The sequence below is a fragment of the Myotis yumanensis genome, unplaced genomic scaffold (genome assembly GCF_028538775.1).
Source record: "Myotis yumanensis isolate MYYU_CA2020_CCGP unplaced genomic scaffold, mMyoYum1.0.hap1 SCAF_1, whole genome shotgun sequence".
Lineage (NCBI taxonomy): Eukaryota > Metazoa > Chordata > Mammalia > Chiroptera > Vespertilionidae > Myotis > Myotis yumanensis.
In genome coordinates this window covers 182,562,167-182,588,581 of record NW_027223752.1, presented here as the reverse complement: position 1 = coordinate 182,588,581, position 26,415 = coordinate 182,562,167, and the positions used below count along the sequence as shown (strand labels likewise).

Sequence of the window (26,415 nt, the reverse complement as noted above, 5' to 3'; positions counted from 1 at the left end):
TTTGTCCCACTCCCTCCTGCTTAAAAAGTCTTTCAATTTGTGCAGCTCCTCAGACCTCTTTTCTATCTGCTAAATGGGAGGCTGCCCGATTCACGACCATTAAATAAAACCAATTAAGATCTTTAAAATGTACTTAGTTGAATTTTCTTTATTCACAAAATAAATCAACAGCCTCAACCATGCAGAGAGAATTTGTGAGCACACATTCCAGCTGGGTGTGGAGTACTCCCTGGAAGGGAATTTCCTATGATGCTTCTTTTCCCACCCTGGGGAAGAGACCCCATCTCACGTTGTCCTCTCTGCACACTGCCTCCGCTCCCTTTCCTACCCTTCCTCTGAGCCGGTGAACCTATCTCAACGGAGAAACACGGAAGAAATCACAAGGAATGTCCTCGTTGTCCAACTACCGGATCAGTCAGACTCTCTGCGCCTGATCCCAGGCTTCTGCCTCCTCTCCGTTCCTCTGAAGGAGGTCCCTGCTCCTGTGTCATCGTCAGGGAAACTCCCCTACTAGGCGCTGAATCCCATCCCTTTCTACAGCTCTTACCCTTCCAGGGTTTGGAAGAGCTTCACTTTTGCAATTACTTCCTCTTCCTGTTGGAGTTGATTTTTAAATTGCAAATAGTTCTCTGCCTGTAAAGCAGGGTCTCCTCCAGAGCCCTGGGGGTCAGCTCTGTGACGTTCTTACTAAATAATTATCTAGCCATCGAGGAGGAAACATTTTCCTGCTATGTTGAGTAATGAGATTCTGTGAATTAAACAGACTAAAAACAAGCAAATAAATAAACAAAACAAAACAACCGCACACACAGACTAGCAAGAGAAAAGACAGGAGTCCACAGAAAAATGTGATTCAAAGAGGAGGGTAGAAATAGCGTTTTAAGAGGGAAAGGGGTGTGAGAGAAGGATCCTCCTGGGTAAACAAATGACTTTTAGGTGAAACAAATGGAACCCTAGGGAAATACATGGGGGATGTGATGGTTTTGTGACAATGTCTGTGACAATCTTCCCTAGTTGTGAAACTCCCAAAACTCCAGGTGAGAGGATTTATGACTACTGGGTTTTGAAGGAGGCTCTGGTTTTTAGTAGATAAGGGAGTTAATTTAAAAAGCCCTTTTTGGTTTGGCTTAGCCTTAGTGAATAGAGCATTGGCCTGCAGACTGAATGGTCCCAAGTTTGATTCCGGTCAAAGGCATGTACCTTGGTTGCCAGCACATCTCCAGTGGGGCCGTGCAGGAGGCAGCTGATCAATGTTTCAAACTCTCTATCCCTCTCCCTTCCTCTCTGTAAAATATCAATAAAATATATATATTTTTTAAAAAAGCTTTTTGCCGAAGCCGGTTTGGCTCAGTGGATAGAGCATCGGCCTGCGGACTGAAGGGTCCCAGGTTCGATTCCAGTCAAGGGCATGTACCTGGGTTGTGGGCACATCCCCAGTAGCAGATGTGCAGTAGGCAGCTGATCGATGTTTCTCTCTCATCAATGTTTCTAACTCTCTATCTCTCTCCCTTCCTCTCTGTAAAAAATCAATAAAATATATATTTTTAAAAAAGCCTTTTGTGCCCTGGCCTGTGTGGCTCCATTGGGCATCCTTCCGTGCACCCTGACAGGTTGCTAGTTCAATACCTGGTCAGAGCACATGCCCAGTTGCGGGTTTGATCCCTTGTAGTGGGCATACAGGAAGCAGCTGATAGGTGTTTCCTTCTCACATCAATGTTTCTCTCTCCCTCTCTAAGAATCTTAAAAACAAACAAAACAGCAACAACCAAAAATCTAAGAAAATGGGAATAAAGTGTGGATTTTTTAAAAGGCCTTTTATTCTCAAGTGCCTTTAGCTTAACAATTTTTATGCTACAGCCCTAGCTGGTTTGGCTCAGTGCATAGAGTGTCGGCCTGCAGACTGGGTTTGATTCTGGTCAAGGGCACATGCCCGGGGTTGCAGGCTCGAACCCCAGTAGGGGTGAGCAGGAGGCAGCCAATCAATGATTCTCTCTCATTGAGAAGGCTAAAAAGGGCTAATTCCAATGTAACCCTGATATTTGGGGAGGGGGAGGAGGGGCTAGCAATCTGAATCCATGCCAGCAAGCCCAGTGTACATTCTTGATAACCTATAGTTAAGTCACTACCTCTTTCCCAGAAACTGGTCTCGCAGAACCTGTTAAAGAGGCCATAAAACTGTGAACAGTGCACTGCCCCAGAGGGAGGGTTATTAATGCTGGCGCCAGGCCAGACCATAAGATATGGCCTGGAGACCCCAACACCTGGGGGCCTTCTTGCACACCCCAAGAAAAGGGCCTGAGGCATAATTCATATTCGAGGGACAAAGACCCCAGAAAGATATAAAAGAGAAGCCCCCTGCATGTTACTTTACTCAGATTTGGGAGTTATTCCACTGAGTCCGCCCGCATATTAAACAGTATAACTTCTTTTCTCTAAAAGCGTTGCTTGGTTTTTCTTTGGTCTTCTGCAACATCATCATTGATGTTTCTATCTCTCTCTTCCTCTCCCTTCCTCTCTGAAATCAATAAAAATATATTTAAAAAAAAACATTTTTTATGCTACAGGGCATATTCTGGACCCCTTCTTAGCACTGAAAAAATGGATCACTCCATTTCTCAACTCCTCTTCATAGGAGCCAGAGGGCTATTTGAAAAATGAAGATTAGATCATCAGTCTCCGGATTAACTCACGCAGGCTTCTCATTGGACTTAGAATAAAATCCAAACGCCTGTCCCCTTCTACAAAGCTCTCCATGATGTGGTCTCCGCGTGCCTCCCTGTTCACATTAATCCCTCTGTCATCAGCACACCTGGGTCTTCTGTTGGAACTAAACACAGAACCCGATTTCTTTGGGACAAATGTGTAAGAGACAACAACCCATAGAAGATTTACTAATGTAATAACATTGGAAAGGTCATTTGAAAATTGTTCCCTGAGTGTGTTAAAGGCTGTCTTCATGGCATGATATTAATGCAGCTTCCTTGAGTCACCTAGTCCCGTGGTCGGCAAACTGCAGCTCGCGAGCCACATGCGGCTCTTTGGCCCCTTGAGTGTGGCTTATCCTAAGCCTTAGGAGTACCCTAATTAAGTTAATAACAATGTACCTACCTATATAGTTTAAGTTTAAAAAATGTGGCTCTCAAAAGAAATTTCAGTCGTTGTACTGTTGATATTTGGCTCTGTTGACTAATGAGTTTGCTGACCACTGACCTAGTCAGTTGACTTCCCAGGGTTAGCAGCTTGGTATTTACAAGGGCCGATTAACATGCCAGGAGCTGATAATCAAACAGCTAGGAGCTCTCTGCCTTGGAAGGCACAGTTCTGCTCCAGAGCCCTAGGGGTTTTGCTCTGTGAACTTCACACAACTTCCTCATCCACCATGGATAACTCTTGCCCAACAGATCTACAGGGCGATAAGGACCAAGAAATAGGCAAGCTTGGAGCATAGCTTGGACCTGACATACAGCGCTCAAAACTGGCGGCATTCTGATTAACCAAGGAGCTGTTGTTATGTATATGCCCCCTGCAAACCCCAAAGGGGCACTGTCCCTCTTTCTTAGTGTGGAAGTATAAAGCACAACCTTCACCTAGAATTTTACCACCACCTAGAATCTAGGTCCTGATGCTACAATTAATGTTTACTACGTCACATTTTTAAGTCTATTTATTGTTACCTTTTAAAAATCTGCAGACATGAGACCAACACATAATAATGCTCAATATCTAATGGTAACATTTTAATGTGTTACAGGTAAAGTAAAACTATATACCCATGCAACATTTGAATGTGGATTCCTCAGAGTGACTACCAGCAATTTGTCTATTTTCCCAAGTAGGCCTGAAGATGGAAACGGGGGTGGGGGTGGAGTGGGGTGCTTGTGGATGTGATGTCCCCATACATCTCCTGGAGTGAGAAGGGAGGGGGACAGATGGCCAGGGTCTTGGGTCTCATGAATGAACCCTAGTCTCTGCCTTAATATGCCTTTAACCAGGACAGGAAAAGCTTAATGGCATGAATGGGGAATACTGTCTGGGGTTTCCTTCAGTACAGTGGTTCTCAACCTTCTGGCCCTTTAAATACAGCTCCTCATGTTGTGACCCAACCATAAAATTATTTTCGTTGCTACTTCATAACTGTAATGTTGCTACTGTTATAAATCGTCATGTAAATATCTGATATGCAGGATGGTCTTAGGCGACCCCTGTGAAAGGGTCGTTCGACCGCCGAAGGGGTCGCGACCCACAGGTTGAGAACTGCTGCTTCAGAGGGAAGAATACTGGGGCCTTTCTCCAAAATTGGTAGACAATGTCCACATGGGACTGATTTGGGCTCAGGGAAAGAATATGAACTGGAGTTCCCCTACCCTTTCATAGTGACCCTGCCACATGATCCATATATTCCTAGCTCTTAAGGAGTTTTATTTTCTTCCATGTGCTAGTATGGCACTTTAATTTATCCCCTCATTAAACACTAATGTCCCACTTTGGACATTGTTTCCTAGTAATCCTAGACCAAAGCTACAAAGAGAATTCCAGCTTTCTGAGAAGCTTTTGAATGTTCCACACACAATCTCAATAAATATTCCAATGGCTGGGGTCCAGTGGACTACCAAAACTTTACTAGTAAAACCTGTGTTGAAACTAATTAGAGACTTGGCCATTAAAGAGATTTACATTTGAAAAGGGCATGCAGATTCTGAAAGGGGAGGAGAGGGTCTCTTCAGAGAGAGAATTAAACTTTGTTTAATTTATAACTTGCCCATTTAATTTATATTTGACCAGTGGTACAGGTCAAGGGGCTGAGTCAGTGTGAGCTAGCAATCTGCCAAATCCCTTTAGCAAGCTATCCATAAAGATGAATAATCAATTATATTCAAATCAATTTTTTTTTGTACCAAAGGAAAGCCCTTTAGGAATGCCACTGTATTTAGAAATTTTTGTGCATTTTTTTAAAGGAAAACCTATGATTGCTGGAAGCCGGTCCATCCTTGCTGCTTGACACAGTCGCTGCAGGGAAGAAACATCTGCACAGCATATGTTTCAAGGCACCTGGCATATATGGCATACTGTTCTTAACATGTTTGCTCCCCTTCTTAGCGCTATGTGTTTTAACCAAGGTCACCTCTCCGATAAAGGTTGTTTCCCCAGGTGGGGATTTCCCCCTGGAGTTAGGGATTAACAGGACTAAGGAAGGGAATAAAACCGATTAACTAAGTGCCAGGTGGGTAGTTAATCACTTTAACTATGAACAATCACGCTTAAGCTACATAATCTTTACTTAGGATAATCTCCTTCAGTTACTTCCTTGTAGCTTAACAGAACAATAGAGTAGTGACCTTGGAATGGAGATAAGAAACGCCCTAACCTTTGGAATAGAATGGATAGGATTAAAATCAACTGGTATAAATACAGATGTAATAGGAGAATAAGAACAGAACCTGGCTGGAGAACCTGGCTAGAACTTGGCTGGAGAACCTGGCTATGCTGATCAACTGAACGTTGTCTCCGTGTTATTCCTTCTTTGCCGACTCCATCCACACCTTTGGGAACCCCTGGACCTGCTGGGGTTGGACCCCAACATATGATTGCCTAAATGCCCACTCTAAATAGTTGTGCCATTTTACATTCTTACCAGTATTTGTGTTGACCTTTTCCCCTCCACCCCTGTTAATATTAGGTGAAAGTGACCTGTCCCTTTTGATAAATTCAAGTTAATTCTTAAAAGCAAACAAGTAAATAAGATATTGAATTCAATATAGAAGATACCCATCCCAAACTAGTAACAAATGAAATGCATATATACTTCAACAGATAGAAGAAATGAGAGGTGGAAAGGTAGGGATAATTATGGAGATAAATCCAGATAGCTCTTATACCCTTCCTTGCAGCATTGCTACATATGCAGCAGTTTTTTATTTGACGTAATTCCATGTTTTTAAGTTCTTTCTCTAGCAATAAATATTGATGAGAGGCTATTTTGCGACCTTATGGAACTCACTGGAAGGAAAAAAATCACTGGCATAAAATGTGGAAACAAAATATGTTTTGTTCTTTAACTAGCCGTTAAATAAATTTTGTTTCTTCCACATAACAACACTAACAGAATATCAATGAAAACTTTGGGAAACACTTATTTTCAACTACAAAAGAACATTATTTGAATTATCTTTCATGAAACACATAGTAACATTTCACGAAACACATAGTAACATTTGCAAAGGTCTCCTTGAACGACTTTCTTGTCTAATTAAAAACCCAAGAGTCAAGAAGGCCTTCTTTTTTAAATAAATGTCCCATTAGAGAATGCTTTTATTTTTGGGCTTTTTGAATGTCCTGATCACATGCAGTCCCACCCTGTAACGATGATTACATTGAGAACTTGCTTGGCTCTTTGTAAAAAAGACTACATCTGATTCTTGTTTCCTGCCTTGCTGATGCAAGCTACACTACAGATATATTTATTATGTAGCTAGAGCTGCACTATAGCTTGTGAGGACAGCTATTGCATGGACTATTGCATAGAGTGTGGTTGGGAAGACTTTTGCGGAAACGTGTGCAGAGTCTCACTGTGGTATTTCTGTATCTCTTGGAACCGCCCTGTAGCTTCACTAGTAGAGTAGATTCCCTAAGGAAGGGAGCAGGTAGGGAAGAGAGAACTTGATTTACTGAGCACTTATATGTGCCAGATATCCTGCTAGAAGGACTGCATAAGGGTTTTTATATTTCTCTCCATTTATGTCTAATGGGCTCCTCATCTTCCTTCAGATCTCAAGCCTTACTTTTTAATGGAACTTTCCCAAACTTGACCACATCTCCCTTTCATAATTCTCAGAGCATCAGAAACCTCCCTTCATAACATTGATCACAGTTACAATTGGACATTTATTTGTGTGATTAGTCTACCAATGCTTTTCTCCCCAACCAGGCGGTAGATTCATGAGGGCAGTGCTCTTGATTGGTTTTGCTCATCATTGTATCTGCAGTACCTACCTCAGTACTTACATGCATCAGGTGTTTAAAAAATATTTATTGAACAAATGTCTGGTTAGGAATTTGAGTGTATTGCCAGACAGACTTAAATTTGAGTCCTGATAAAGTAGGCTGAATAATGACCCCAAAGAAAATCAGGTCCTAAACCCTGGAACCTGTCATGTTACCTAACGTAGAAAGGGGTCTTTGCAGGTGTAATTAAGGTCCTAGATAATGTGAAGATCATGAAATGAAATCACAAGTATCCTCATAAGAGAGAGTCAGAGAGAAGTGACACAAACAGAAAGGGGGAAGGCAGTGTGACTATTGGGAGCAATGCAAAGCACTGTGGCCACAGCCCTGGAAGCCAGCGGCCACCAGAAGCTGGGACAGGCAAGCAAAGGACAGTCCCCAGGAGTGTGTGCCTGATGACAACCTGATTTGGCACCATAAACTGAATTAAAACTTCTGGTCTCCAGAACTGTGAGAAAATAAATTCCTCTTGTTTTCCACTACCAAGTTTGTGGTAATTTGTTACAGCAGCCCTGGGAAATACACACACCTGACTTTACAAATTATTAGATAGGCTGTGTGTTCTTGGGCAAGTTATTTAACTTCTGGAGTCTGTATCCTCCACTCTAAAGTAGGGACAATTACATGAGCCCTCGGGATGAAATGTGGTAATAGGTGTAAAGAATAATTGTTACAACTTTTGTTAGACATTTAACAAAAGTTACCTTCTTTAATTCTCATAGCTCTAGGATGTTGAGTACCCTATGTCCTCATTTCACAGGTGAGGAAACAGGCACAGGGAAGGTAAATAATGTGTCCAAGTTACATGGTCAAAGTAAAAAAATATGATGAGAATAATACTTTTGAAATATTTTTAGATGTGTTTTTTTTAATATTCTGTGTATCTTATTGCCCTGGGACACCCCATCCCTTGACATAATAGTTTCAGTGTTTCAAGGGGGAGAACAGATATGAATTAGAACAAAGAAGTGACTGTCAAATGGGAATGCTGAGTCTCTGGCACAGGATTAATCTTGAAAGCTAGGCTTTGTCAAGGGAAACAGGGTTTTTAATTTTCCTTCAATATGCATTCGCTTATTAAGAAACAGAACTGGTAGGTATGAAGTCTCCTATGATTGAAAGAATACAAAACATAGAATAAAAGCCTTGCCGTAAGGGAACAGAAAGAAGGAAGCTGGTTACTTCTGACCCAGAGGGTTATGGGAAAGAAGTGAGAGATGGCAGTAGTGGAGTAGTCAGAAGCTAGTTAACCTGACTTTTCATTCCAACCTCTGGCCTGTTGTTGTTATTTATTTATTTTTTTAAAAAATATATTTTATTGATTTTTTACAGAGAGGAAGGGAGAGAGATAGAGAGCCAGAAACATCGATGAGAGAGAAACATCGATCAGCCGCCTCCTGCACATCTCCTACTGGGGATGTGCCCGCAACCCAGGTACATGCCCTTGACCGGAATCGAACCTGGGACCCTTCAGTCCGCAGGACGATGCTCTATCCACTGAGCCAAACCGGTTTTGGCCTGTTGTTGTTATTTATCCAGTTCTAACTTTAGAGTATCTACCTCTCTATGTTGTGAGGAATAAAGTTTGGTAGAGGTTTAATGGCTTTTCATTGCTCTTGGGATAAACTCCCAATTCCTTACCATGGCCTTGAAGACCTTAAATGATTTGGCTCTTGTGTCAAAATTTTTACATAAAATAAACCCAACCATAATAGTGTAACCAAATAAGGGCTCTCTTCCCCACCCCTCATTAGCCCAGAAGCCATAAAAGACTCCAGGCTCTTTCTTGCACTCTATTCTGCCATCCCTGTGTGTGGCTGGTCTTTATGGTCTCAATATGGCTGCTCCTTCTCTAGGAATTGTGCCCTCATTTCCAGCAGGAATAAAGGAGGGAGGGCAAATGAGCCAGTCTCTTTTCACCGGGAAAATAATAGCCTTTCTAGAGACCCACACAGTAGGCTTCACCTTCCATTCAGGATGGTCAGGGAGGGTCATATGGCCCCTTTAGCTGCAGGGAGCACAGGGAGATGATTTTTTCACTGGACACATTCTACATAGGACAGAGAAGAAGGGACAATGGGTAAATGGGAGGGGGAAGCAGTGAATTGTGTCTGCCATGCTTCATCACAGATCGTGCCCCCAGCTTTCTACTGTGCTTTAGCACATTGACTTTCCCATTCCTTGATTATGGCCAAGTCTTTCCAACCACAGAGATGTTGCACGTAGAGTCCCCTCTGCCTGGAATGCTCTTTCCACAGCTTTCCCAATGGCTGGCAGTGTCAGGTCTATAAGTATCTCTCAAATGTGATCTCCTCAGAAAAGCCTTCTCTGATACCCCTCCCCTATAATCTGAAGTAGTCACTGCTGCTTGTCATTTTTTTCCACAGAAAGTTGTCTGTCTCTTTCATAGCACTTCTCCTAATCTGCAATTCCTAGAATACTTATAGTTGATGCCCCTCCCCTAGAAAGTAAGCTTCAAGAGAGCAGGACCTTATCCATCTTGTTCACAACTGCATTCCTGGCATGCAGGACAGTGCTTGATAAATAGTAAGTAATCAGTAAATACTAGTAGTTGTTGTATCCTATATAATAAAAGGCTAATATGCAAATTGTCCCCTCAACTGGGAGTTCAACCAGGGGGTGGGACTGGCTGGTCAACAGCCCACAGCTCCCTCCACCCCCGCCAGCCCCGCCCCTGGATCCCCCACCCCAGATCTGGGGCGAGGCTGGCTAGACCCCACTCATGCACGAATTCATGCACCGGGCCTCTAGTGTTGAAATAAATGGAAAAAGGCGGGGACAGTTGGAATTCTTACTCTTATTTTTAGCATACCTATCGATTCCAGTAATCACATACACTGCTTTCCTATTTAAAAATATGTATTTCTCAGCAGTTTTTGCTTGTCTCACCAACTATTATGATACCCTTTTTAAAGTTGGTATGTGGCTTCTAAATAAAAAATAAATTAAAAACAAATAAAAAACAAAAGCCATCACTTAAGTTCTGATGACACCCATTTAATTTGGGATGTGAGTAAACGGACAGTTATATCGAACAGTAAATATTTTGAGATGGCATTTTGGTTCTGCCCAAGAGTGGACTGCAGCACATACTCACTGGGTAAGTTCTAGCAGACCTGGGAGTACAGTCTGTGAGGGGGGGAATGCAGGAGACCCAGCTGTCTGAACTAATAGTGTTGCAGGCCCGTGCCATGGACTTGGTTTTGTTTGCATAGTTGTGTGGGTCTTTAAACTAACTCCACTCCAACCTCCCTTAAGGAATGTAGAGTTAGAAGACTAGGGTTCAGAGAAGTTCCCATAACTCCTTTCTATTTTTCCCATTCTTTGAACAGATGTTTTGTAACTCACTGCCTTACCTCTCTCCTCCCTAATGTCAGCAGACTTTAAAATGAGCTGAACCTTTTATTTTTTTTAAATATGTTTTTATTGATTTTAGAGAGATATAGGGAGGGAAAGACACCCCCTATACTGACTGGGAATTGAACAGGTGACCTTTTGGTGCATGGGAGGACATTCAACCAACTGAGCCAATGGCTAGGGTGAAATGAGCTGAATTAAATAGAACCTACCTAATACCTTTCCATCTTAAGCAGAGGTTGATGGTTGTTGACAACATTGACATCAACACTATCTGACCAGAGAAAGCTAAATCCAGGTATTTTTTAAAAAGCAAGTACAACACACACACACACACACACACACACACACACACACACACACACGTACACTAGAGGCCCGGTGCATGAAATTCGTGCACGGGGGTGGGGGGGGTATGTCTCTCACCCAGCCTGCACCCTCTCAATCTGGGACCCCTCAGGTCCAACTGCTGGCAGTCGGACATTTCTCTCACAATCCAGGACTGCTGGCTCCTAACTGCTCGCCTGCCTGCCTGCCTGATTGCCCCTACTGCTTCTGCCTGCCAGCCTGATCCCCTCTTAACCGCTCCCCTGCTGGCGTGATTAACACCTAACTGCTCTCCTGCCAGCCTAATCACCCCAACTGCCCTCCCCTGCCAGCCTAATCACTCCCAACTGCCCTCCCCTGCAGGCCTGATCTCTCCCCCAATTGCCCTCCTCTGCTGGCCAATTTGGTTCTGATTGGTCGGTTTCTATGCCAGTCAGCATCAAAAGTTCCATCTCCTAGGCAGCCATTGGCTCCTCACAGTTGACCCAGATTTGGTTCTGATTGATTGGTTTTTATGCTAGTCAGCATCTCTGGGCCTATCAATGGGGCCTGATCAGAAAGGCGGGGCTGATCAGCAGCCTGGGTGGAAGCCTGGAGAGAAATGGAGGCAAGTGCTAATCAACAGCTGCCACAGAGGCTACAGATCAGACCCTGCTTCTCTCTTTTAGCCTCTCTCCAGGCCTGATTCGCAGTCCCCTCAGGAGTGGGTGCTGGGTCACCACGGCGACCCAGCGCTGACTGCAGGACTTACTTCCAGTTGGTCAAGCCAAAAGCAAGTACATTTTAATAATAATACTTCACTATCCAAAAGAACTATCAAAGATAAAACTGTAAAGACACATTTAATTCAGTAATACCACTGCATGAACTGAATTCTACTTCCTTGAAACAGAAGGCTGGAGACGTGTTGAAGAGTGGAGTGTGCTAAGGGAAAGGCACTGAGGGGTGTTGAGGGGTGTTATAGGGGTGGCTGGATGACCTATGTGATAAGGCCGTCTGGGTTTGTTAATTGGCGCTTATCGGTGGAGAAACAAACTTTTATTTTTAAAGCAGGAGGCAGTTGTGCAAGTGGAAGAAAGGTGCCCCTTTAGTTGGGCCCTTATCCTTCCACCCGGGGCTGGGAGGTAGTACAGAGCCATATCCCCCTGGATGTTTGCTTTTCAAAGACAGGGGCTCTCAGGTCCTTGAGAAACAGTTCTGGGTGGCCGATTTGCAGCACCAAGGGCAGAGAAAGGACTTATAATAGCAAGCCTTCTACAGAAAGGGGTCCTGGGCCTCCCTGCCAATCGCCAGGTGTGCTGAGATTGTCGAGGCTGGCATTTAAAGCGGGGGTGGGGGTGCGGAGGGCGTGGGCGGGTGTTGTTGCTGGGATCCTCCCAGGGACGACGCCCTTAAGCAGCTGGAAGCCACAGCGGAGTTTGGCCAAGTCCCCAGGCGCAGTGGTTTGGATGGAGTCGTTACACGACAAGAGTTCTGCAGTCTCCAGAGCTGTGCTCCTTCAAGTTTGGTTACTCTGGCTTTTAAAATAGAGGTTTCATAATGTCTGTCTATGACACACCATTGTAACATCTCATTATATACTTAAAAGTTAAATATTTGCCACATTCATAAGATAAATCCTGGTTACAAGTTGTTTTTCCAAATTTCAGTTGGGCAGTTTATCTTTTTTTTTTTTTTTTTTTTTTTTTAAGGGGATCTTTTTTATTCATTTTAGGGAGAGAGCGAGGTAGGGAAGGAGAGGGAGGGCGGGAGAGGGAGAGCACCCACCGGTTGCCTCCGGTGCGCACCCCGCCCGGATGGAACCCCAAGCCCAGGTGTGTGTCCTGACCCGGATGGAGCCCGCGACCTTCCGGTGCTGGGACCACCGTCCCACTGACGGGGCCACCGGCCGGGCGGTTGGTCTAATTTCTGCCTGGGCGTCGCCCCTTCGATCCTGCTCCGGGCTGAGTGCCAATTTCACAGATGGCTTACTCCTCCGGTTTGTCAGGATCACCCCGGGCAAAGCGTTGCGAAATGTAGCGACTGCAGCGAATAACTGGTAAAAAAGTAAGAGACGAGCGCCAGCTCCGCTGACCGCATCCCTGGCCTCCCTCCCTTCCCTGCGGCCGCTTCCTCAGATATGACTAGGACGCGCGTGACTCAGTACATCAGCTGTTTGTAATCCTTCCTGCCCCCCCAAACAGGGCAACGAACTCCTCCTAACCCCCTTCCCTTCTTTCTCTCTTCCCCTTCCACTTCCTCGCCTTCTTTCATGCTCGCTATTTCCGGCCCCCTGCGCCGCTACGACGCCTGCGCGGAGTGGGAGATCCGAGAAGGCGCGCGCGACGCAGCTCGACGGTCTTTGCTTTGCGGCAAAGCCGTAAAGCTCCGTCACGGCCCGGCAGTCCCCGCTCCGGCCTGCAGTTTCCCGGGCTGCGGAGGCTGGGAGCTTCGGCTTCCGCGGCCGGTCTGGCTAGTCGCACCCCCTGGGGGAAGCGCTGGACTGTTATTTTGGGAGGGCTCCTGGTCCCCTAGGGTCTAGGGTTTATGAGATTAGAGTCTAATCATTAGACCCAGCGACTCCCTCCGGGAACGGGAGGGCGGCCGGGTCCTAGTGCCCGCTGGCTCCCTGGGGCCGGGGCTGTGGGGTGGGCGGAGGCTGCGGCCCACGCTGAGAGGGACCTCGCCGCGTGAAGCCGTGCGCGGGGCGCTGATGGCCGGACGCATCTTGGGGAGGACTTTAGCCACCGTGTCTCTCTCTGTGGCCTTGGCCTCTGTGACTGTCAAGTCCTCGGGCCCTTGCGGCATCCCGGAGTGCAGGTATCCCACCCCCACTTCTCGTGCTGGCTCCTCCCCAGGCCTTAGGTGCCGGTGGGAACCAGCTTCCGGGCCGGCGGCTTCTATGGGCTTTGCTTGCGGCTCGGGTTTTTCTAGTCGCATAGAGACACGCGTTCAGAAGGCTCAGAATGTGCTTGTCTGCCAGCGGTTCTCAACCTGTGGGTCGCGACCCCTTTGGCCGTGGAAGGACCCTTTCACAGGGGTCGCCTAAGACGATCCTGCATATCAGATATTTACATGACGATTCATAACAGTAGCAACATCACAGTTACGAAGTAGCAACGAAAGTAATTTTATGGTTGGGTCACAACATGAGGAACTGTATTTAAAGGGCCAGAAGGTTGAGAACCACTGTAAGCCCTTTGAGGTTAAGCTGGTGCCGTCCTTCATAAGTCACCATCGTTGTTGTCCGCAGAGCGTTTAAATAGCACTTGTTCGGGTGTGGTGCTGTCCTGTGCTATTTTCTTCTGGTTAATACTTAAAACATCATTATTCAAATGAATACATTCACACGGTTTAAATGCGTGGCCCGTATAATTGGTGTAAAATGAGAAGCGAAAGTTGTCATTCTTCCTCTGAACCTCACTGTAGATAATGTTTGTATGTATGATCTACTTCTTCCTTTATTTGTCAACTCTGGATAAATTTAGGGATTTCTTGTGTCTCACACTGCCTCCTGCTTTTATTTTCCTCTTTCCAGGTTTTTATTCTTCGAGTCCATTGTTCAGGAAACACACAGTGGCTACTGAATTATTCATTCAAACTTAAGACCTGTGCATTCTGTTAGTCATCTCCATGGAATTGTAAATGTTGACAAGAACCTTTTCTTACTCTTAACTACTCTCTTTAGTGGAAGTAGTTTCTTCCACTTTTCTTATTTTATTTTATTTTTTTATGAACATAAAAAACGTTTTGAAACTATAAAAATGATAAAAAATTACCTTCTTTCTCCTGAATTACCTGTTTGTTTTGGGTACGTGGTTCTGTTACCATTTGGTTCTTTTTCCCTTTTTTTTTTTCCTCAAACATCTGGTGGACACTAGTTATCTACTTATATTTTGACACTGGTTATTCATCTACATTTTAATGAATATTTCAAATATACATTAAAATGTAGATAATAAGTATTGTTTTCTCTAAATGGGAGGACTGATTGAATATTGCCCCACGTACCAGGGTGCCTAGACTGGAAGGTTTCAGTGTGTGGGATCAGGTAGCAGGTGGACAGGCTGGGAAACTCCCTCCTGCCCATTTCCCCTAGGGTTTATGCTAGTGGAGCAACTTCTTTGCTGAGCATAGCTGCTTTAACTTTACTTCCTCAGTGTGTTGTAGAAATAGTAAGCCCCGGTTTCTATTGTGCTAACACCAATCTATAATAATAAAAGCATAATATGCTAACTAGACCGGACAGCTGGATGTCATTCTGGATGTCCTTCCGGAGGAAGCCATGGCGGTGGGGGCCAGAGGCGGTTAGGGGCGATCAGACAGGCAGGCAGAGTGATTAGGGGCGATCTAGCAGGCAGGCAGGCAAGCGGTTAGGAGCCAGCGATTCCAGATTGCGAGAGGGATGTCCAACTAGTTGAACATCCCCCAAGGGGTCCTGAATTGTGAGAGGGTGCAGGCCGGGCTGGGGGACCCCCATGCATGAATGTCGTGAACCGAGCCTCTAGTATTCACAATAAAAGACCTAGTTCTTAATTTTCTTTAACTTTTGGCGTTATCCTAATCTAACTGTTGCTGACTGTAAGGGAGGGAAGAGGACTGATTTTCATGGTTACTGTCCCACTGTCCACTTATTTCAATCTTGAAACCTCTCAGGGTCCTCTTGTAGAAATGGCATCTTTTCCTCACCCTTTTGTGAATATTCTCAAATATAACTTGCTCTACTTTGGTTTGTAGGTCAGTATCATTCCACCTACTTGAAATCTTTCTGAAACTTGTTGAAATCTTATTCACTGGTGGTGTCCTAGTCTCTCTTCTTGCTGTGGATGTTGTTGCCTTTTATACATCTATCTCTTCAGTGGGATTTGGGGAGGGAAGGGATAAACATCTGTGTTCTCTGGAAGTCACTAATGCTGTTTTTGATAGATGCCACTAGAATAATGTGAAATTGCTTGGCAGTTATTCTTCATTTTTATAATGCTGGGAATCCTAGGTGAAGCAGAGTATATCTAAAACCTGTGACTGCTTACTGGCTTGGAAGAAAAAGCCAAAAGTTAAGCCAATAAGTATGTGGAGTATCAGGTATCTTATATTGCAAGGCATCCTGGAAGAGACATAAGAAATTTAGCATTTAGAATTTTACTACGCTTTATTAACTTGGGTAAATCCAGAAAGTCATAGTTTTGTAGTTGGTTTTTAAAAAAATATATTTTTTATTGATTTCAAGCAGGAAGTGAGGGGAGAGAGAGAGAGAAACATCAATGATGAGAGAGAAACATCCATTGGCTGCCTCCTGCACGCCCTCTAGTGGGGTTTGAGCCTGCAACCCCAGGTATGTGCCCTGAATGGGAATTGAACCATGACCTCCTGGTTCATAGGTTTACGCTCAACCACTGAACCACCCTTGCTGGGCTGTAGTTGGTTTTTGTGGTTTGACTAGACGCAGTGGTTCTCAACCTTCCTAATGCTGCGACCCTTTAATACAGTTCCTTATGTTGTGGTGACCCCCAATTTCATTGTTACAAATTGAACATAATTAAAGTGTAGTGATTAATCACAAAAACAATATGTAATTATATATGTGTTTTTCTATGGTCTTAGGCGACCCCCGTGAAAGGGTCGTTCGACCCCCAAAGGGGTCGCAACCCACAGATTGAGAACCGCTGAACTAGAGAGTTGCAAATGCCTATTTTCTAGAAAAATAAACATAGTATATAAAGATGTGAGTGCTTTCAAATTTTCCATCAGGATTTATCAGCAATGTATGGAGAATGGTGTATATTTTATTCCTGTGACTACATATAAATATATATGTGAGCTAAAAATGAAGTTGAGCCCTAACTGGTTTGGTCCAGTGGCTAGAGCTCTAAACAATAAAGTCCGTTAAAAAAGGGGGCGGGGGGGCAGATAGTAACCTTGGCTACTTGCTTCAATTCAGAGACAGATACATGGAAAATAAACTATTGATCTTATTAAAAGAAAAGTTGAGAAGGCTGAGAAAGGATAGTGTTTCAAGAAAGAATGATTTGAGTATCATAGAATTAAAGGAGGTGTGGGGGCCCTATTGAGAGTATGCCAGATGTTCAAGGCCACTCTGAGCATGGGAATCGTAATCAGGGTGTCCAAGGACTATACGCAGGTACAAGGATGCAGAAATCTACGCACTGCGTAAGCATGCCCTTCTATAACCCAGATGATTGTTGTTACTATATATAAAGAAGCCTCTTTTGTCTAAGTAGTGTAAAGTTGAAACTGACCAGCCAGTACGAGGCCGCATTATCTGCTGGGTACAGAGACAGCTCGCGGCTGCTCAGATGATGGCTGTAGGAACAGAGGCTGCTGCTACTGTGTTGGAAAGATGTATTGTTACCTAGCCGGTGTTCGGCTACCTACTGTATAGGACTTACAGAACTGTTTTGTCTGGTGGCTCCTTGTTAGCAATAGCTACTTGGGCTACATGGCCACTGGCTTCTACAATAAAGATTCTCTTATACACTCACAACTTCTCATGGCTTCTTCATCTACCACCCAGGGTTCAAGAATGTCCAGCCCCTGGCAGAGGGGCTCAGACCCGACAATTAGTGTAGTAGGGCAGGATCAGGACCTGTGCTTCCAACAGTGGCGCAGCAAGTAGAGAATAAAGGAGGAACCTGCTCTGACGGGAGGTCTTGGGAAAATTTTGATGAAGCCTTCTAATATTTTGGCCAAAATTATCCCCTATGATTTGTGAAGGTGAAAAGAAAAGTGAAGATTGTATTATGAAGTTATACGAATTCGTTGAAAACAAAATATTTAATTCTGTTCTAAAACTTAGTGTGTGTGTGTGTGTGTGTATATACATACACACACATATATGTATATGGTTATAACCTAGCTTATTTAACTAATTTAAAATTTTATTTTAAAGATGAAACTCTAATCAAGCTCCTTTTCACTAATTAAAACAAAAGTTTGGTCTCTACACAGCATATAATGTTGAGCTACAACAGACATGCTCCCTGTTCTCCATTTGCTTAAAATCAGGTGGCACCCTAATAAATGTAAAATCCCAATTGTGGTAATTCCATGAAAAGAATAATGGAGCTCTGATAGCACACAGCAGGGGAAACCTACTTCTCCAAGGGAGTTAGGGAGATAGACTACCCTGAGGAAGTGTACGTTGATCTGAAGGATGGGTTCAAATGAGCTAGGTGGAGGAGGAAGGAAAACTATAGTAGGCAGAAATAACAGCGTGTGGCTTTCCATATTGGGAGGGAACATGGGAACTTTTATGTACTGGGATCAGCACAGCAAAATCACAAAGAGTTGAAGAGGAGTATGGTAGGGAGTCCTTGAAATTCAGGTTAAGAATTTTAATATTTCTTCATGTAAATACAATGACATACATTGACCAAATACATAAATATGATCTTTCGTTTCTCCTTTTCTTTGGTGTGTTTGAGTAGTCTCTCTCTCTCTCTCTCTCTCTCTCTCCCCCCCTCTCCCCCTCTCCCTCTCTCCCACTCTCTCTCCCTCTCTCCCTCTCTCTCTCTTTCTCTTTCTCTTGCTTGCTTTTCTCCTTTCTTTATCTTCTGTTTCCTTTCATATTTCTTTTTCAACCTTTTCCCCTTTTCTCTCCCCTTCTCCCCTTTTCTGCCACCCACCTCTTTCCCCTCACCCTTTGTTCCCCTTCAACTTCCCCTTTCCGTCTCCCTTTCTCCTCTCCCTTTTCCCTTCCTCTTCTTTTCCTAGTCCCTCCCCTTTTCCTCACCTCTTCCCTTTTCCTTTGTCTCATATCTGCACTATATTCTCTAATCCACATTTAGAACCTGATGATATAGATCCTTTTACATTTTTATCATTCTCATATAATAAATAGTATAGACATTTGTAGTAGGCAGAATAATGGCTCCCCAAAGATGTCCACAGTCCCTGAAACCTGGGCATATGTTGCCTTACATGGCAAAAGAGACTATAGATGTGAGTACGAGTTTCAGAAGGGACGAGTATCCTGGGCTTTCTAGGTGAGCCCAGTTTAATCATGAGTCTTTAAAAATAGAGAAGTGTTCCCAGCTGTGGTCAGAGAGGGCTGTCACTACTGAAACAGGGTCAGAGAAAGATTCAGTTGGTGCTGGCTTTGAGGACTAAGAAAGGGAAACATGAGCCACAGAATGGGGTGGCCTCTAGAACAGTGATGGCGAACCTATGACATGCTTGTCAGAGGTGACATGCGAACTCATTTTTTTGGTTGATTTTTCTTTGTTAAATGGCATTTAAATATATAAAATAAATATCAAAAATATAAGTCTTTGTTTTACTATGGTTGCAAATATCAAAAAATTTCTATATGTGACACGGCACCAGAGTTAAGTTAGGGTTTTTCAAAATGCTGACACACCGAGCTCAAAAGGTTTGCCATCGCTGTTCTAGAATCTGGGAAAGGCACAGAAATGGCCTCTAGAATCTCTGTAAAGAGATGCAGCCCAGTCAGTATGCTATGTTGATTTTAACCCAGTGAGACTTGTGTCTGATTTCTAAATAACTATAAAATAATAAACTTGTATTTTATTGAGGTATAATCAACAGATAACATTATATCATTTTTAGGTGTGCAATATGATAATATTTGTATATATTGCAAAATGATCACCACAATAAATCTAACACCTGTTCCTATACATAGTTACAGAAATTTTTTTCTTGTGATAGGAACGTTTAAGATATATTCTCTTAGCCACTTTCTAATATGCAATACCATATTATTCACTATAGTCACCAAACTGTATATTACATCCCCATGACTTATTTGTTTTATAGCTGAAAGTTTGTACCTTATGACTCCTTTTTTTTTTTTCTCTCTTTTTTTTTTTTTTATTATTCGCTTAAAGTATTACAAAGGGTATTACATAAGAATCCTTCCCCCCCCCCCCCCCCGCCCTTGACAAACCCCTACCCTCCCTTACCCCCCAGTGTCTTATGTCCATTAGTTATGCTTATATGCATGCATACAAGTCCTTTGGTTGATCTCTTACTCCCCTCCCTCCTGCCCCCCAACTCTCTCTGGCCTTCCCACTGCAGTTTGACAATCAGTTTGAGGCAGCTCTGCCTCTGTATCTATTATTGTTCAAAAGTTTGTAATGGTCTTAATTATCCATGAATGAGTGAGATCATGTGGTATTTTTCCTTCATTGACTGGCTTGTTTCACTTAGCATAATGCTCTCCAGTTCCATCCATGATGTTGCAAATGGTAGGAGTTCCTTCTTTTTAACAGCAGCATAGTATTCCATCGTGTAGATGTACCAAAGTTTTCTAATCCATTCATCTACTGATGGGCACTTAGGCTGTTTCCAGATCTTAGCTATGGTGAATTGTGCTGCTATGAACATCTGGGTGCATATATCCTTTCTGATTGGTGTTTCTGGTTTCTTGGGATATATTCCTAGAAGTGGGATCACAGGGTCAAATGGGAGTTCCATTTCCAATTTTTTGAGGAACCTCCATACTGCCTTCCATAGTGGCTGCACCAGTCTGCATTCCCACCAGCAGTGCACAAGTGTTCCTTTTTCTCCACATCCTCTCCAGCACTTGTCGTTTGTTGATTTGTTGATGATGGCCATTCTGACAGGTGTGAGATGGTACCTCATTGTTGTTTTGATTTGCATCTCTCGGATGATTAGTGACTTTGAGCATGTTTTCATATGTCTCTTGGCTTTCTGAATGTCCTCTTTTGAAAGGTGTCTATTTAGATCCTTTGCCCATTTTTTGATTGGATTGTTTATCTTCTTTTTGTTAAGTTGTATGAGTTCCCTATAAATTTTGGAGATTAAGCCCTTATCAGATATGACGTTGGCAAATATGTTTTCCCACGAGGTGGGTTTTCTTGTTGTTTTGTTGATGGTTTCTTTTGCTGTGCAGAAGCTTTTTATTTTGATGTAGTCCCATTTGTTCATTTTCTCTTTAGTTTCAACTGCCCTAGGAGCTGTATCAGTGAAGAAATTGTTTTGGCATATGTCTGAGATTTTGTTGCCTTTGTATTCTTCTAGAATTTTTATGGTTTCCTGTCGTACATTTAAGTCCTTTATCCATTTTGAGTTTATTCTTGTGTATGGTGTAAGTTGGTGGTCTAGTTTCATTTTCTTGCATATGTCTGTCCAATTTTCCCAACACCATTTATTGAAGAGACTATCTTGGCTCCATTGTATGTTCATGCCTCCTTTGTCAAAAATTAATTGAGCATATTGGTTCGGGCTAATTTCTGGACTCTCTATTCTATTCCACTGATCTATATGTCTGTTCTTGTGCCAGTACCAGGCAGTTTTGAGAACAGTGGCTTTGTAATACAGCTTGATATCTGGCATTGAGATCCCACCTACTTTGTTCTTTCTCAGGATCGTTGCAGCTATTCGGGGTCTTTTTTTATTCCAGATGAATTTTTGGAGAGTTCGTTCTAGATCTTTGAAGAAGGCCATTGGTATTTTAATGGGAAGTGCGTTGAATGTATAGATTGCTTTGGGTAGTATGGACATTTTAATGATGTTGATTCTACCAATCCAAGAACATGGTATGTTCTTCCATCTGTTTATGTCTTCCTCTATCTCTTTTTTCAACGTCCTGTAGTTTTCTGAGTAGAGGTCTTTAACCTCTTTAGTTAAGTTTATTCCTAGGTATCTTAATTTTTTTGGTGCGATGGTAAATGGGATTGTTTTTCTGATCTCCCTTTCTGAAAGTTCACTGTTGGTGTATAGAAATGCCTCAGATTTCTTGGGGTTAATTTTGTATCCTGCTACATTGCCAAATTCATGTATTAAGTCTAGTAGCTTTTTGATGGAGTCTCTAGGGTTTTGTATGTATAATATCATGTCATCTGCAACCTTATGACTCCTTTTACTCATTTTGTCTCCGCTCCCCATCACCAACCTTGCCTCTGTTCTTTGTTTGAATTTGGTTTTTGTTTTGTGTTTTAGATTCCACACATAAGTGAGACCACATGATATTTGTCTTTCTTATTTTACTTAGCAAAATGCCCTCAAGACCCATCCATATTATCACACATGGAAAGATTTCATTTTTTGATGGCTGAGTAATATTCCATTGTGTGTTGAATATTTTCTTTATCCATTTTTCTGTTAATGGACAAGCACTTAGGGTTACCATATCTTGGCTATTGCAAAAATGCTGCAATGAACATGGGGTTGCATACATATATCTTTCAAATTAGTGTAAATACCTAGAAGTGAAATTGCTGGATCATATGGTAGTTCAGTTTTTTAAAATTTAACATTGTTGAAAGTATGGTAGTTCTATTTTTAATTTCTTGAGGAACCTTCATATTGTTTTCCCTCCTGGCTGCACCAGTTTATATTCCCACTAACAATGCACAAGCGTTTCCTTTTTTTCCATATCCTTGACAACATACTCGTTATTTCTTGTCTTTTGATATTAGCCATTCTGACATGAGTGAGGTGGTATCTCATTGTGATTTTGATTTGCATTTCCCTGATTAGTGATGTTGAGTACTTTACATGTATCTTGTCTGTCTGTCTTCTTTGGAAAAATATGAAATTTTTCCTATGTTTTCTTCTGAGAGTTGTATTTTTTGATCTTATGTTTGGTTCTTTGACCCGTTTTGAATTAATGTTTGTATATGCTGCCAAGTAAGGGTCCATCTTCAACCATTTGTAGATATCTAATTTCCCAGCACCACTTGTTGAAAAGACTGTCTTTCCCCACTGAATGTTTTTGGCATCCTTGTTGAAAAATCATATGACCATATATGTGAGGGTTTATTTATGGGCTTTTGGTTCTATTTCATTGGTCTTTATGTCTCTCTTTATGCCAGTACTACACTATAGCTTTGTAGTAAGTTTTAAATCAAGAAGAATGAGACCTCCAACTTTGTTTTTCTTTTTTCAATATTGTTTTGGTTATTTGGGGACCCTTGTTCCTAATCTTAGAGGAAGAGCTTTCAGCCTTTCATCAATAAACCAAAAAACTGTGGGCATTTCATATATGGCCTTTATTATATTGAGATAATTTCCTTTTATTCCTAATTTGTTGAATGTATTTATCATGTAAGGACATTGAATTTTGTCAAAGGCTTTTTCTGCATCAATTGAGATGGTCATTTGTTGTTTTTTTTTCATTCTGTTTAAGTGGTGTATTACATTGATTGATTTTTGTATGTTAAAACATCTTCCACTCCAGAAATAAATCCCATTTCCTCATGGTGTATAATCCTTTTAATGTGCTGTTGAATTTTGTTTGCTACTATTTTGTTGAGGATTTTGGCATTGATATTCATCAGGGATATTGGCCTATAGTTTTCTGGTAGTGTCTTTGTCTAGTTTTGATATCAAGGTAATAATTCTGGCCACATAGAATTTGGAAGTATTTTCTCCTCTTCAATATTCAGAAGAGTTTAAGGAGCATTGGTGTTAATTCTTCTTTAAATGTTTAATAGCATTCACCAGTGAAACTATGTGGTCCTAAGCTTTTGTTTGTTGGAAGTAAATAAATAAGGTTTTTGTATCACCTTTTAAAATTATTTATACAGCCTCATTCAAATTTCACCACTTGTCCTGCAATTTTATTTTCCTTTATGGTTTAGGAACCAACCCAGGATCAGTGACTGCACTTAGTTTTCACTTTTATGTCTCTTTAGTCTCCATCTATCTATAAAAGTTCCTCTGACTTTATCTTTCATGACTTTATCAATTGAAAGAGCAAAGATTTTTATTCTATAAGATGTCCTTTAGGTTTGTTCTATAGTTCCTCATGTCTAGACTGGTCAAATATTCTTATAAGGAATACCTCGAAATGATCACTGTGCACTTCTCAATCTATGATATCGAGGCACATGATGTCGACTTATTTCACTACCCCATCATGTCAGTGTTTGCTCATCAACTATTTGTTTCAGGAAGGACAGATTGGTATTATGAGAGCAGGAGAATGGAGTGTGATCACTTTACCATGTTCTCAGAATTCCTTTTTTCACTTTAGATGTCCTAATTTAGGGTCATTAGGAATCTTAATCTTTATTTTAAAAATAATGAGAAGGAGGAGGCATGAAACATTTTTGTATATGCTGTAAAATAAAGGTTACAGTTGAGTTTTTTGTCTATATTATCTAATTATTTCAGATTTATACCTCTTGATTTTACTTTAAATTTTAGTCTAAAGTTTATAGTTTATATAATTATCACAGTCTGACTTTAAGAATTGTTATATTACTTCATGTACAATGTAGGAACCTTATTACAGTATATTTATATTTTCCAGTTATTCCTCCTCTGTGCTATTTTTGCCATACATTTTATACATGTGTGTTAGATTGTAGACTTCTCTTAAAAAACTTATTTCTTCATGTATACTTAAACAATCTTCTTTTACATTTGTTTTTATGGTTGAATTTTCATAATAAACTTCTATTCCCCAATGTTTGTGCTAATAAAAGTAAACTTCTGTCTTTTTTTCTCAACTAAAATAAGCGCAGTATAGCCGGGCTGGCATAGCTCAGTGGTTGAGTGTTGACTTATGAGCCAGGAGGTCATGGTTTGATTCCTGGTCAGGACACATGCCCTGGTTGCAGGCTCCATTCCCAGTATGGGGTGTGCAGGAAGCAGCCAATCAGTGATTCTCTCTCATCGTTGATGTTTCTATCTCTCTATCCCTCCCCCTTCCCTCTCTGAAATAAAAAAAAAAAAAAAAAAAAAAAATAAGTGCAGTATAGGTTCCAATTAATAGAGTTTAGGAATATTTTCCAAATTTTCATATTTGAAAATAATATTTCATATATGTTGGACCTTTATACTAATATTCATCAAATTTGAATTTTCTGAGTTTTAAGTCTTTGAAATTGAAAAGTATGTTTTGGGCAAACATGGTAATTGACCGTACCTTTGCTATGCCTCCCATGGGTTAATCAGCATGATATGCAAATTAACCACCAACAAAGACAGCAGCTAATTTGCATACTGCAGGCAGGGCGGGACAGTGCCATCCCACCTGCCCTGCTGCCATCCGGGCCTGCTATCTGTGACCCGGGGCGGCGGGCATCTGTGTGCGACCCGACCCGGGGCGGCTGGGTGGTGCAGCAGCGATCAGCCAGCCCACCCGGCCGCCGTCTGGGCGTCCCGTGTGCGACCTGACCCGGGGTGGCCGGGCGGGGCAGCAGCGATTGGCCGGCCCGCCTGGGCGTCCTGTGTGCAACCCGACATGGGGCGGCGCCCCAACCCCTGTATCTGCTCTGCCGTGTGCGCGACCCGGGGTGGTGCCCCAACCCCCGGATCAGCCCTGCTGTGTGCCTGACCTGGGGAGGCGGGACAGGCACCGAGGGATCGGGCCTGCCCTCTGCCACCCGGGAGCGGGCCTAAGCCAGCAGGTGGTTATCTCCGGAGGGGTTCTAGACTGTGAGAGGGCACAAGTGGGGCTGAGGCACAACCCCCCCTCCCCCCGCCAGTGCACAGATTTTTGTGCACCGGGCCTCTAGTGTGTGTATATACACACACACACACACTAGAGGCCCGATGCACGAAATTCATGCAAGGGGCTCAGCCCTCGCAGCCGAGACTTGCCTTGGCCCTCGCAGCTCCCGCTTGCCTTGGCCCTCGAAGCTCGGCTTTGTCTGGAAGGTCATTTGGCCATGTGGTCTAATTAGCAATTATGCTTTTATTATTATAGATACATATATATTTATTTAATTTTTTTTTCTTTTTTCCCTCTCCCAGAAGCTCATTTTCATCGTGTGGGTTTCATCTTAACTCCAATATCATGTCTGGTTCTAATGGTGCTAAAGAGAATTCCCACAAGAAGGCTCGGACATCTCCTTACCCAGGTTCAAAAGTTCAACGCAGCCAGGTTCCTAATGAGAAAGTAGGCTGGCTTGTTGAGTGGCAAGACTATAATCCTGTGGAATACACTGCAGTCTCTGTCTTGGCTGGACCTAGGTGGGCAGATCCTCAGATAAGGTGAGCAAATTAGCTGGCATTGCTGGGTTGTAAGACTGTTAGAGAAAGTAATGGTTGTATTTGTAAATTATCATTTTGACAGCTGAACTATTTTTATCTAGTGCCTGATTTTATTATAACTTGGTTTCCACATTTGCTTGAATTCTTGCCAAAGCTAGATAGAAAATATTCATTTATTTTTTTGGGATTTCAATGGTGATCATTCTAAGTGGGTCTATTTTGTTACTCAGTATTTTGTTTTATGAAATGACAAGTAGTGTCTGTTTTCATTTGTTCTGTCTCGGTTATCAATAGAACATCTTTTGTGGTTGTTTTCCAACATACCTAGAGTTGTGTTTGAAGAGGTGAAAATATTTTTCAGAAATATTTTCCAAATTACTAAGAATGGGGTGATGATAAAATTAGAGCAGTGTGAAAAAATAGAAAAGGGATTGATAAAGGAGAGAAGGAGGAAAGCAAAATAATTGAGCAAAAAGTGCTTTGACTAAAGTCATTAAAGTGCTACAATGACTCATATTTTATACTTATATTCCTTTTAATAAATACAGCGATAAGTTTTAAAAAATTTACTACCTTTGATCTAGGCACTGCACTAAATGTTTTATAAGCATTATTTTATTTTATTCTTACAAGTATTCTGGAAGGCAAACAGGATTATTATTTCTACTTTATAGAAAAACAAGCTAGTTTTGGGACCCTTTTATATATTTGATGGGTGAATTTATTGTAAATCATAGTCCTCTTGAGACATCATTTAGTCAGTTAAGTAAAAAGTTTTGC

At 42.3% G+C, this 26,415-nt stretch overlaps 1 protein-coding gene across 4 annotated transcripts in view; it reads left to right on the top strand.

The window, feature by feature from the left end:
* Positions 1-12,539: 12,539 nt before the first annotated feature.
* NUDT9 (nudix hydrolase 9) overlaps positions 12,540-26,415 on the top strand; it is a 28,972-nt gene continuing 15,096 nt past the window's right edge. Inside the window, exons 1-3 of one of the 4 annotated variants that reach the window (XM_070393066.1) lie at positions 12,540-12,745; positions 13,646-13,654; positions 25,396-25,635. In XM_070393066.1, coding sequence (XP_070249167.1) covers positions 12,540-12,745; positions 13,646-13,654; positions 25,396-25,635 — 455 coding nt within the window. Of the gene's footprint in view, positions 12,754-13,089; positions 13,507-13,645; positions 13,655-25,395; positions 25,636-26,415 lie in introns of those variants that run through there. The other 3 variants (XM_070393059.1, XM_070393051.1, XM_070393043.1) reach the window with 3 other exon arrangements.